Source organism: Gracilinanus agilis, chromosome 5, assembly GCF_016433145.1.
Source record: "Gracilinanus agilis isolate LMUSP501 chromosome 5, AgileGrace, whole genome shotgun sequence".
In the NCBI taxonomy this organism is placed as follows: Eukaryota; Metazoa; Chordata; class Mammalia; order Didelphimorphia; family Didelphidae; genus Gracilinanus; species Gracilinanus agilis.
Genome location: NC_058134.1, coordinates 4,487,363 through 4,499,248, shown reverse-complemented (window position 1 = coordinate 4,499,248; position 11,886 = coordinate 4,487,363). Strand labels below are relative to the sequence as shown.

General features: G+C 39.6%; 1 protein-coding gene across 1 annotated transcript in view; it reads left to right on the top strand.

Moving 5' to 3' along the window:
• Positions 1-11,886, top strand: part of THSD7A (thrombospondin type 1 domain containing 7A) — a 209,545-nt gene that overhangs the window by 49,562 nt on the left and 148,097 nt on the right. The window contains exon 5 of the mRNA XM_044678341.1: positions 10,858-11,013. Coding sequence (XP_044534276.1) covers positions 10,858-11,013 — 156 coding nt within the window. The remainder of the gene's footprint in view (positions 1-10,857; positions 11,014-11,886) is intronic.

Genomic DNA, 11,886 nt, shown 5'->3' with positions numbered 1-11,886 from the left:
AGAGAGAGAGAGAGAGAGAGAGAGAGAGAGAGAGAGAGAGAGAGAGTTAGCAAGGGGTATTTATTAATCATTTACTATGTGCCAGGTCTTGTGCTAAGCCCTGGAGATATGAATAAAAACAAGATATTCCCTGCCCTCGAGGAGTTTACATTCAAATAGAGGAAGACAATACACAAAAGCAAACTAGAAAAAAAAAGCAGGTGAGAGAGAGGGTTCCTGGGTAGTGTCCAAAGTTCTAGTGAAGAAAAAGGGGAGATGATGGACTGAATGAAGAAGAAATGGATGGCATGGAAATGGCCAGGAAATGAAGTAGAATATATACAAATATACACAGAATAAATACAAGTTAATCATTCAGGGAGTAAGGAAGCACTGGCAACTAGGGAATCAAGAAAGACCACTCACAGAGGGTAATGATTGAACTGAACTTCAAAGGTCAGTATTCTAAGCTGTGAATTGAGAAGAGATCCCATTTCAGGCAGGAGAGAAAGCCTGGGCAAAGACACAAGGATGGGAGAGAGACTGCTGCATATGAAGGGCAGCAAAAAAGGCCACTTTGGCTGGACAAAATTGTGAATGAGTGGAATGTTAAATAAGTCTCTGGACAGGTTGCAATCAAGTGGTGAGGGACATTAAATGCTGAACCAGGGTGGGGCAAGGGGGGTGTTTTATTTTATCTTAGAAAACTTTGGGAGCCACCAGTTTACTGTAGCAAGCAGAAGAACAGCCTAGTCAGACTCATGTGCTAGAAGTATCACTTTGTCCCCTACACGAAGGAAGAATCCAAGAAGGAAAATGTTGGAGACTGGGACATAATAGGCTACCATAACAATCCATGTGAGCAGGCATCAGGGTTTGATTAGGGTAGCAACTGTGTGCACGGAAAGCAGGGGATGGATAGAAGAAATACTGTGGAAATTGAGAAACATGCCCTAGGAGCATTTTGGAAAGGGGAGATGAGACACAGGTTCTCTACTCATCCTTGGAGTGCTACCTCCTCCTCCATGAAGCCTAAACTCACTACTCAGTCTCCTCAGAATGCTATTCTCTGCCTTGGAATCCTAATGTCCATCGAGCCTGGGTCATTCCATTAAACAACAGATTATATACCATCTGCCTGTTCAATAACCAAATTATGTACATGAATGTTGTTCCCCAACATTATTTATATTTATATTTATACTATATAACATATGTAACACAATATTTATAATAGCTAATATGTCTAGAGAACTTTAAACTTTTCAAAAAACTTTTTAATATTGCAATTTTCCCAACTACATGTAAAAACAATTTTTATCATTGAAAAAAATTGAGTCCCAAATTCCCTTCCACTTTTTCCATTCACTCATCATTGAGAATGAGGCAAATAATTTGATATGTTTTATACATGAAGTCATGTAAAATAGACTTAGACTTCCATATTAGTCATCTTGGAAAGAAGACATAGACCAAAGGAAAAATACACAAAAAATAAAGTAGAAAATAATATGCTACATTCAGACTCCATCAGTTCTTTCTCTGGAGATGGATAGAATTTTCTATCATAAACCTTTGGGTTTATCTTAAATCATTGTATTGCTAAGCTAAGTCATTCATAGTTGATCATAGTACAATATTGCTGTTAACAGTGTACAATGTCCCTTTGGTTCTGCTCACTTCGTTTTGTGGCCGTTCATGTAAGTCTTTCTAGGTTTTTCTACAAGTATTCTTATCATATCTTGTATAGCACCACCGTATTAGATATCAACCACATACCATAACTTGCTCGGTCATTCTCCAGTTGAGGAGTATCCCCTCCATTTCCAGTTTTTTGCTACCACAACAAGAGATGCTATAAATATTTTTTCAAAGCATTTTTATTTAATTATGTCATTTGCACCTGGTTAGAGACATCATCTAGGTAGACTCCACAAGTATTCTTATGTGCATGTTAGACATGATGAAACAGTTTAAGAGCTTTCTTGAGGCCAAGAGCAATAGTAATTGTTTATACAAAAGCTACTCCATGCTTGTCTCCACTGGCATCCTTCCTCTTCAGAGTCTCATCATGACTTGAAAGTAACTCTGGGTTCTTGGAGTACAAGGTACGTCTTTAAAACCCAAGCTTTGACTGGTCCTACTGTCCTGAAAATGCTTCATTGATGAACCCAGTGATATTTAGTGTGTCTTGTTCAAGCAGCAGCCTGCTTAAGGGAAGAGGCTCATTGCCAGCTATGGCAGAGGGTGATTGTTTGACTACAGCCCCTCTGGAAGATTGTGTGCTTAGTCATGAGGAAAAGAGTGGGTGTGACCTGTGTTGGGGACAGCATTGGTCCTTCCATTCCAGATCTAGCCAGCATGGAAAAGCTAGATCCTAGGGGTAGGTGCAGAGATGAGCTTCAGTTAAAATCGGGCTAGTTGGGGGGGGGGTCGGGTCAGGAATAAATGCCTGATAAAGAAAGTTATATTTTATCTTAGAGGCAAATGAGATCTACTAAATGTTTTTAAGTAGAGGAATATGGGGATGGTATTGATGCCTTAGGAAGATGAATCTGGCAGCTGGGCAAAGGAACCATGCACTAGCAAAGGGATTGCCTCAAGGCAGAGAGACAAATTAGGAAGATCTTACAATAGTCCAGGTGGGAGATGATGAAGCTCTGAACTAGGGTGCCAGCTTTGTGGATGCAGAGAACAAGGGAAGGGGAGAGGTGTGATGAAGGCAGAATGAGTGGAAGCACACCTTTACTCCTTTCACATCCCCATGGCCCGGGTAAGACAGAGTGTGTACAGTTCTGGTGTTTGGACACATGATAAGTGTCCAATTTAACACTTGCTTGTTGATAACAATTTCATGAATTAATGTTCTGCCTTTGGGAAGAACATTTCTCTTACAAAGGACTGACTGTGTAAGTTCTGCACTAGAGGATGTTGAGACTCCTGCAGATATGAATGTTGTGATTTGGTTCTGGTCCCCCCTGAGCCTTATCAGCACCAGGCTTTTTGTGTTTGACTCTACAGCATCCTCCCCAGACAGAAATGCAGGTCACCTTCTAGTTCCCCTTCTCAGCCTCAATGTCTAACCACAGTTGCCAACCTCAGTCCTTTCTAGGCAGAAGTAACTAAACCTCACCATATTGGAGCCTCAGGATAGTGCTGTAGACGTAACATCCTGGGCATAGCACCAGAGCATGACATTATAGGAAGGTGTTTGGGCAACGTCCAGGAGGAGATGTTTTAAGATGCTCTTGAGGGCCAACGAGCTTTATCTCAAATTCCCTTGATGAGCCATCCTCTACTAGGGAGCTAGTGCATATACTAGAGACTGAACATCAGCTCACAGGTGCAGCAAGGACAGTTAATTAGCAACCCTTCATTAAGTTCCCATTTGCTCTTGTTTACCAGCAATATGTGGTTTTCTTGAATAGGACGTTCTCCCTTTGTACTAGTTCTTAGTACTTCAGAAAATGACCCAAGATCAGCAGAACAGAGGGTTTGGAAGAGACCTTTGTGGCAACCTGATCTACTTATACCAAAATAAAAATCCATTCTATACATCTAAAATGGTTAAGAAAAATTGCTATTTTAAAAGGCTTAGATTTTAATGGCCAATTCTAGAAGATAAGTAGAAAATCAGAAGTAAAGTAAACGAGCATTTGTTAAGCACCTACTATGTGCCAGGCACTGGACTAAGCATTGGGAATGCAAATAAGGGCAAAAGAAAGTCCTTGTCTCAAGGAGCTCAATTTAAAGGGGAAGGGAGAGTTGAGACAACAGGCAAGCAACCATATACAAACAACACCTAGAAAGGACAATTAGGGATAATTATAGAAAGGAGGCATTAGCATTAAGGGAACTGTGGGATGTCTCCTTGTAGAAGGGTGAGGAGGGTAACTGAGAATTCAATGAATCCAGTAGGCTGAGATGAGCAGGAAGAGCATGGAGGGACTGCACAGGGAAGCAGCAGTGAGAAGTGATGGAGCATCTTTTAAAAAAATGTTATCCTTATTTTATTCCAATACAAATTTTTACACATAAGTTTTTCAAAGCGATATGATTCATGTTGTCTCCCTCCCCTCTTCCCTCCATGCTCCCAGGGTTGACAAGCAATTCCACTGAGTTATACATGTATTATCACTCAAAACCCATTTCCATACTATTCATTTTTACAAATGAATAATCTTTGAAAACCAAAACCCTAAAACATATACCCAAATAAACAAGTGATAAATCATGTTTTCATCTGCATTTCTACAAAGAGGCATTTTGGTCTTAAAATCCCACAATTTTTTCTAGCAGGAGGACAGTAGAGTTAAAGTTACAAAATTATAATTAATCTTTGTCACTTGATAATTACCTATTGGAAGAATGAAAAAATAGTTATGAATCATAGGTGGAAGAGAATTTTAGAGGTCATTTCATCTAAACTGTATCAAGATAATTACCTCCTCTACAATATGTCCACCAGAGCCATTATTCCTCCACTTACAGACCTTCAGTGACAAGAAACTCTACCTATTGAGACTATCCAGTTCCTTTTGGAAAATGCTTATTGTTGGTATTTTTTATTATGCTAAAATCTACTTCTTTCAGTTGCTCCCAATTCCACCTACCAAAGACAAACAATAATTCTAACACTTGACAACCCTTCAAATACTTGAAGACAATTATTGTGACCTCCCTACATTTTCTCTTTTTCAAGCTAAGCAGCTCTTGTTCCTTCAACCCAGCCTTATTAGTTACAGCTTCCAATTTCTTCAAATTCCTGGTCATCGTGTTTAAGCCATTCTTCCACTTTTCAATTTCCTTCCTCCCATCTGGTGCCCAGAACTGAGCATAATCCTTTGACTTCCCATAACCTGACTAGAGATGGATCCAATAAAACCATCCCCAGCCTAGAATCCCAATCCCTTTGTTAGCCCCCCTGTCACACGTATTGAGCTTAACAGTCATTAAGAGCTATTCAAATTAGAAGGCATTAAAATCCCAGACATGTTTCAGGCAAACTACAATTTTGAAAGCTCTCACCAACTCCTGACAAGCAAAGTTTGGCTTTTACCCCACTTGAAAATTAAAAAAATAAATTAAAATACTAGAATTCCTGGAATAGGACTGTTTCAGAGATTAACCTCTAGTGACACCCTCCATTTAGAATCACCCAGAAAGGAGTTTTATGGATGGTTAATATGTGCAATGCCTCTGTTCCACTTCCAAATTTCGACTTCATGGCTTTTTGTTGTTGAGAGGTTGCCATTCTCATGGTTCTGATTTTGTGTTTTTGCATTTATTTGCTACTACTTCTATGTGATTAAATTTGACTGGAACTTTAAAAAAAAGATGTAATTCCTCTATAGTTTAGCCCACTGTCAAAATACACAACTATTAGCATTGTTATTCAATCTCATTAAATACCACCTTGCCTTCTATACTCTATAAAGGAAAAAATGAACCACAAAATAAAATTATTTTATTTTTCATTTTAAGTGAGTTGTGACTCTTATGCCAGTTCCTATTCATTTTGACTATTCCTATTAATGAACATTTTTGATGATCTCTGAATAGACTCTGTCTCTGTAGGGATTTAAGACTTTTTAACCTAAGAAGCCTACATGATCAATGCCAATTGTTCTTTAGAGAGCCTAAGCCAATGAATTTGATTATATCCACCCCAAAGAGGAGAGTTAGGAGGGAACAGCTGGTTCCTGGCCAAATTTGAAGAATCAGGTTTCATGGAGTTAGAGCCCAAAGAAGTATGATGAAGACACAGCCCTGTGCTTGTCTTCTGTGAGGTGTAATGTGCCTCCTATCTGCAGGCAAATTGCTTGAATCAATGTGTCCTGTTTGGATAAAACCCCAAAAACAAACCCTGAAAGGGAAATAATCCAAAAGAAATAAACACCCTAACTGTGTGCCTTGGTTTACTTGATTTGTGAGAGAAATATATGTACTTTCAAATTGAAATATGACAGAGTACATTTTTAGAGTTCACTTGAATAAACAATGAAACCATAGATAAAGTTATTAAAAAAGAACCACTGAAGAATTAATATTTTAATTTTCACTATGCATTATGAATCTCAAGACAGTTCCTATTCAATTTGACTCTCCCTATTCAAAGAAACTTAAAAAAAATACTACCAGGGGCCCATGACTGCTGAATTATAGGATCCTGACCCCAATATACATATGGCCAAGTGAAGAGGGAAGCATTCAGAAGGTGATGCCAGGCAAATAATCGTTAGAGACCTAAGTAATAAAGGAGCTACTAAACATTTTTTGAGCAGGAGAGTGATCAGATCTGTGTTTCAGAAATATTGATTTGACATTGGTATAAAGAATATATTACAGAGGACTTTAAAACAAGTAGGAGGCCATTACAATAGCCCAAGCAAGAGGAGATGGGGATCAGGCGGCTGTCACTAGAGGGGAGGGAATAGATACAGTAGATGGTGAAGAGGTAAGATCAGTAAGACTTGGCAGCTGATTGGATATGGGAATGGGGAGAGAGGGAGGATAATAGATTGTTGAAAATCTTGGAATAGAGAAGTTTGAATCAAACAATAGTGTTGGGAACCCTTACAACGATGTTGTGAAAGGAATCAAAGTGAGGAAGCAAAGTGAACATTCATCTAGGAGTTTGGTTATGAAGGGGAAAGTTATATAATAGTATTCTCATAAAATGCCATAGAAAAGGTATTTTATTATAATCTATTATTATTATTCCTATTTTATTATCTATTAAATCATTGTATATTTTGCTATAGTATTATATTCATATAATATTATTGAAAAAGGTGTATTATTAAGTGGAGGAAAATCACTAATAGTAAGATAAAAGCAAGTCAAGGCAACCATGAGGTTTTACCTCGCACCCAGAAATTTGACAAAGATTACAAAAGCTAGGCAGCGTTAGAGGACTGTGGAAAGGCAGGCACTCTGATGCACTGTTGGTGGAGCTGTGAAAAAATTCCACTATTGTGAAAACCAATTAGCAATTTTGCAAAAAAGGTAAATTGTTCATAGCCTTTGGCCTAGAGATCCCACTATTAAGCAAAGGATCCAATGAAGTCAGAGATAGAAATACACATGAAAATATTTTCTATGACACTTTTGTGTTAACAAAGGATTATAAGTAAAATAGATGCCTATCATTTAGAGAATGACTAAATAAATTGTGCACTTGAATGTACGTAAGAGTACTAAGTTATAGGAAACAATGAATTTGAAGAACTCAAGGAAGCATGGGAAGAGTTCAGTGAACTGACACAAACTGTAGTGAACAGAACCTGCAAAACAAAATATACAACTATGACATGGTGAATGGGAATAATAGAATAAGCAAGAAAACCCCAGAACGTTGTGTAATTACGATTACCACCATAAATGACTGCCCCTTCTTTGCAGAGATAGGACCGTGGATGTGAACATATATTGTCAGCCTCAGTTGCATCAATTGACTTTGCTCAACTGCTTTTTTTCTCTTAAAATATTTGCTACAATGGGCTAAATGGGAGAGAGGAGAATAAGATAGACATAGATAAACAGATACAGACATATCTGCATATACACATATTTTGAAGTCAAAGTGACATAAAACCAAAAATTTTCAAAATATTTTGGAATTTAGAGGAAAGACCTTAGCACATTTTTAGGCAGTAAGAGAGTTTCCAGGAAGCGATGAGGGTTTGAAGATAAGAGTAAGATCTCAAAAGAGCCATAATTCAAAGAATTCAATAGGATCTGGGTCAATCTTAGCAAGAGTAAGGGTCACATCCTTGTCAAAGGGTGCAGGACGATGGATTTCGATGCCCCCTATGGCCAAGATTCAGGCAGTTTTCAGTAGACCCCAAAACTAAGACATACCCAAGAGTGTGCAATGCAAGTGAAACTCCTTGAAGGACAACAGACTCCCCGAAATGTACTTCTCCACAAAAAAGAAGAACTCGCCTGCTCCCAGCTATATCTGGTGGCTGGCCTTACAGCTCAGGTGCCTTGGCTTCCTTGAGCTGTGAAAGGGTCCTGCCACAAGAAAACTGTTCTCAGTGCGGTGAAGACTAGGTCTTTCAGAAAAGTTAGCTAGCTCCTTCCTCGTCTTCTTCCGTGAATGCATCATATTCTCACTGTTGATAAAGTAATAAAATGAATCATTCTCGGCTTTGGCTGAGATGAAAAAACACATTAGCAGCAATCCTGTTTAACGTAAGTAGAATATTCACTGCGGTTTGTACAACACAAGTTCTAGAAGTACAGTCATGTTTGTTTTCACTGCAGTAGAGAGACATAATTAAAATGTTCCTGGGAGGAAAATAGGAAAACAAATCTGGTAAGCCTCCGAAACAACTAATTTGAGCATTTATAACAACAGTGAACAGGAAGCATTCAGCAGCTCATACACGTGTGCCTAGTTATGAGAAACAGAAGTGCCATTGATGAAGATAGAGGCAGTTTGTAAACAGGAGGTGAGGGGGGAGAAAGCATGTTTCTGGAGGCCAGTGTTGGACGGGTGGCTCCTGCCTGGACCATGGTGCCTTCACAGATCAGAGGGCTGTGATTGTCCATACTTGCAATCATTACTAGACTGGAATGTGTGTGATCAAAAATAAACAAAATCTTATAATGATTATTGAACATCTCTAATGATCAGCACTGACTAACTGCCCTCTGATTCTATGCCAGGAAACCTTTATGAGGTGCCCACTGGATATAGTGTTGCATTCCATGCCCTCAATGTGTTCATCCCAGCATCGATGGGAATAAATGGTTTTGGACTCTGGTGATATCAAACCTTCTAAAGAAATAAGATACTAAGCCAGGACTCTCACACAGTCTCTCCTTACCTCTCTCCTAGAACGAATGGCCTCCTTAGTTAAAAACACACACATTGCAAATATATATATATGTGTGTGTGTGTGTGTGTGTGTGTGTGTGTGTGTGTGTGTGTATTATAAACTGTTTAATCTATTTATAGATATACATGCATACACATGAAATATTCATAGGATTTATATAGAGTCTATATATATAAACAGGAATTGATCATAGATAGATAATAGATAAATGGACTGTGTATTGCTCATTTGTATGTAGTTATTTGTATATTATCACCCCCCATTTGACTGTAAGCTTCCTGAGGACAGAGACTACTTTTTCCTTCCATCAATATTTAGCTCATTACTTGGTCCATGGTCAGTGATTGGTATATATCGATTAACTCTTATCAGAAATAGTTTTAGCCCAGCTATGTCTTCTCTAGATATTACAAATCATTCCAGATTTGGCTATAACACAAAGCCGAACTTATCTGTTTGGTGTTTCCAACTAAAAATCCAACTCTTAACCTCAGGTCTTTGCTCAAGTTGCTTGGCATGAGTTGGCTTTTAGGAAATCCCTTGGAGTGCTGAGTTCTAATTCCAGAGCAGTAATGACAGTGCAAACTCAGACTCCTTGGGGCTTGCTGTAATCCAATCCCCCACTATAACAAGCTGCACTCCTTTCTCCTCTCTGCCTCTTAGAATCCCTGGCTTGCATCAATACTTCCTCAAGTGCTTTGTGCTAATGGAAATCTTCCCCTTTTAAAGAAGATAGCACACGTAAAGCAGTTTGTAAACCTTTATCTTCTATTTAAATGCCATGCAGTGTTCTTATTGTTATTATCCCCTCAAATGGTTTCTTCCTCAAATTCTATTGAATTTACTTACATTACTAAAATGTTATCCCATTGAGGGCAAGAATGAGTACTTTTTTATCTGTATCCTCTTGATCCACTGCCATGTAGTGTGCTTAACAATTGCTTCTTGAATTACATTGAATCAATGATACTGTGCATTCAAGCCCTGAGTACAAGATTTAACACTCACTCAACACCTGTGTCCCAAACTTGTGCAAAGATACTTGAATATGCAGACACACAAACTAACTGCTTCCTCTCCTGTGGAACCAATGAGGAGGAAGACTGCTCTGGCATTACTTCATAGGGCAGGCAAGTATCCATCCAAGGGACTCTCTCTCTCCAGCTGTGATCTCCTAGGAGAGATTTCATCTTCTTTCATCTACCTGAAGCTTCCTCACTGGGCATGAGCTAAGGCATTCTGGTAGGAACTGGGCAGGAAATCCTGTCCCTAGTAGTTCTGTGGTCTGGCCAGGAAGGCTGCACTTGGAGAGGAAGATAGGATAGAAAAAGAAAAAACAGAGATACCAGGTAGAAATTAGAGCCAAGGAAGCTGTAGGCAGCAAAGCATTCACCCATCTCTGTTGCTTCTCTTATTTGGATACTCCTTGTCTCCAGTGTCCTTGGGCCAAGCTACGTCTTCAATTTTAATGAAATTCTTGTGGTTGCAGAAATGGAGTTTGGTGTCCTCTGGAACGTAGGAGAGACTTCAGTTAGGAAACATTCAACTACTCCCAGAGCCATTTCCCTAGATAAGATGTCTCCTAGAATTGAACACAATTCTTCCAGTCTGACCAGTGGGTCTATGACCTCCTTAGTCCTAGGAGCTATGCCTCTCATAATGCCGTCCCACATGAGACTCGTTGGGCGACTGCCATGTCATTTTGGTTACCCACATGAAGCTTGAAGTTCACTCAAAATCTCAAATCATTTCCACACACATTATGATCAATCCATGTCTCTCTACCCATATGTATATGGAAGTGATTTTTGAACTCACATATAAAATGTTATGTTTTCCTCTGTTAAACTTGATCTGAATAGAATCAGTCCAGTGCCTAAACCTATTATGGTCATCTGTGAAATGGAAAGAGATCCGGGACACTGATTAGATGTCTTCCTCCTTTCGTGTTGGAAATGTTGGTATGGAATAAGGCTGATGGTCATAGTCCTTCTCTGGAGAATTACATTTTTTTCATTTTTCCCAACAGCTTCCAAGCCGGTAGACTGGAAACTCTGCACAGGGCCTATCCCCAACACCACTCAGCTGTGCCACATTCCCTGCCCTGTTGAATGCGCAGTGTCGGCGTGGTCAGCCTGGGGACCTTGCACCTTCGAGAATTGTAATGACCAGCAGGGCAAGAAAGGTATGTATGCAGCTCCCGAGCATTCATCAAGCTTCTGCACTGGAATGTGGTCGTTTAATCTTTAGGTCTTCTGTCCCCTGGCACAGTGCCTGATATGTGATAAGCACAGAATAAATGATTGTTGAATCAAATTAATTAACACCCAGGATGGGGAATTAAGAAGAAGAGATTGTCATGAATGGAGGAAGCTCATGTTATAGGATGGCCTTCAACTGAACTAGGAAGGATGACAATGATGTTTCCTAATATGCCTCCCTCCTACTGTGTAATGAGCCATCCCCAGCCATCCCCCAGGAGAGCACACTCTCATGAGAACTGGAACACCTTTCTTCCCTTTGGCACCTTCAGTCCTGGGCCTTGGACCCAAGAGCTGCTGAATCAGTGTCTGCAGAATTGAATTAACGATAAAGAAGATGGGCGTGTGATGATGGAGCTCCTGATACTATCGTAGAGGGAACCGAAGACTCATCACTTCCAAATGTTTCTCCCTTTTTGTGGGAAGATGTCCCAGTAGATATGACAGGAGTTTGGGAATCCACGAGTACTACCAAAAGTGGTGCTTAGTATGCAAATAGGAGTTAAAGTCCTTGGTGAAAAAAATATGTAGATGAATATAAATACTGATTTGAAATTCAGTTTCCCATCAGCCTCTCCTATTCAGGGCACAACTTACACTCCCACCCCCACACCCCAAAAATAGGTTTCTGAGAAGTTGGCCCACTTTATTCAGAGCATAATGTCTTAGACATTTGCTCAGAACCTACTTTTGTTTCACACATATCCAAGCAAAAGTTGGCCAGCCACCTGTCTGTGGTATGTTATCGTGAGGATTCCTTCCATGGATGGTTTGGAGCAGATGGCCAGGGAGAGCCT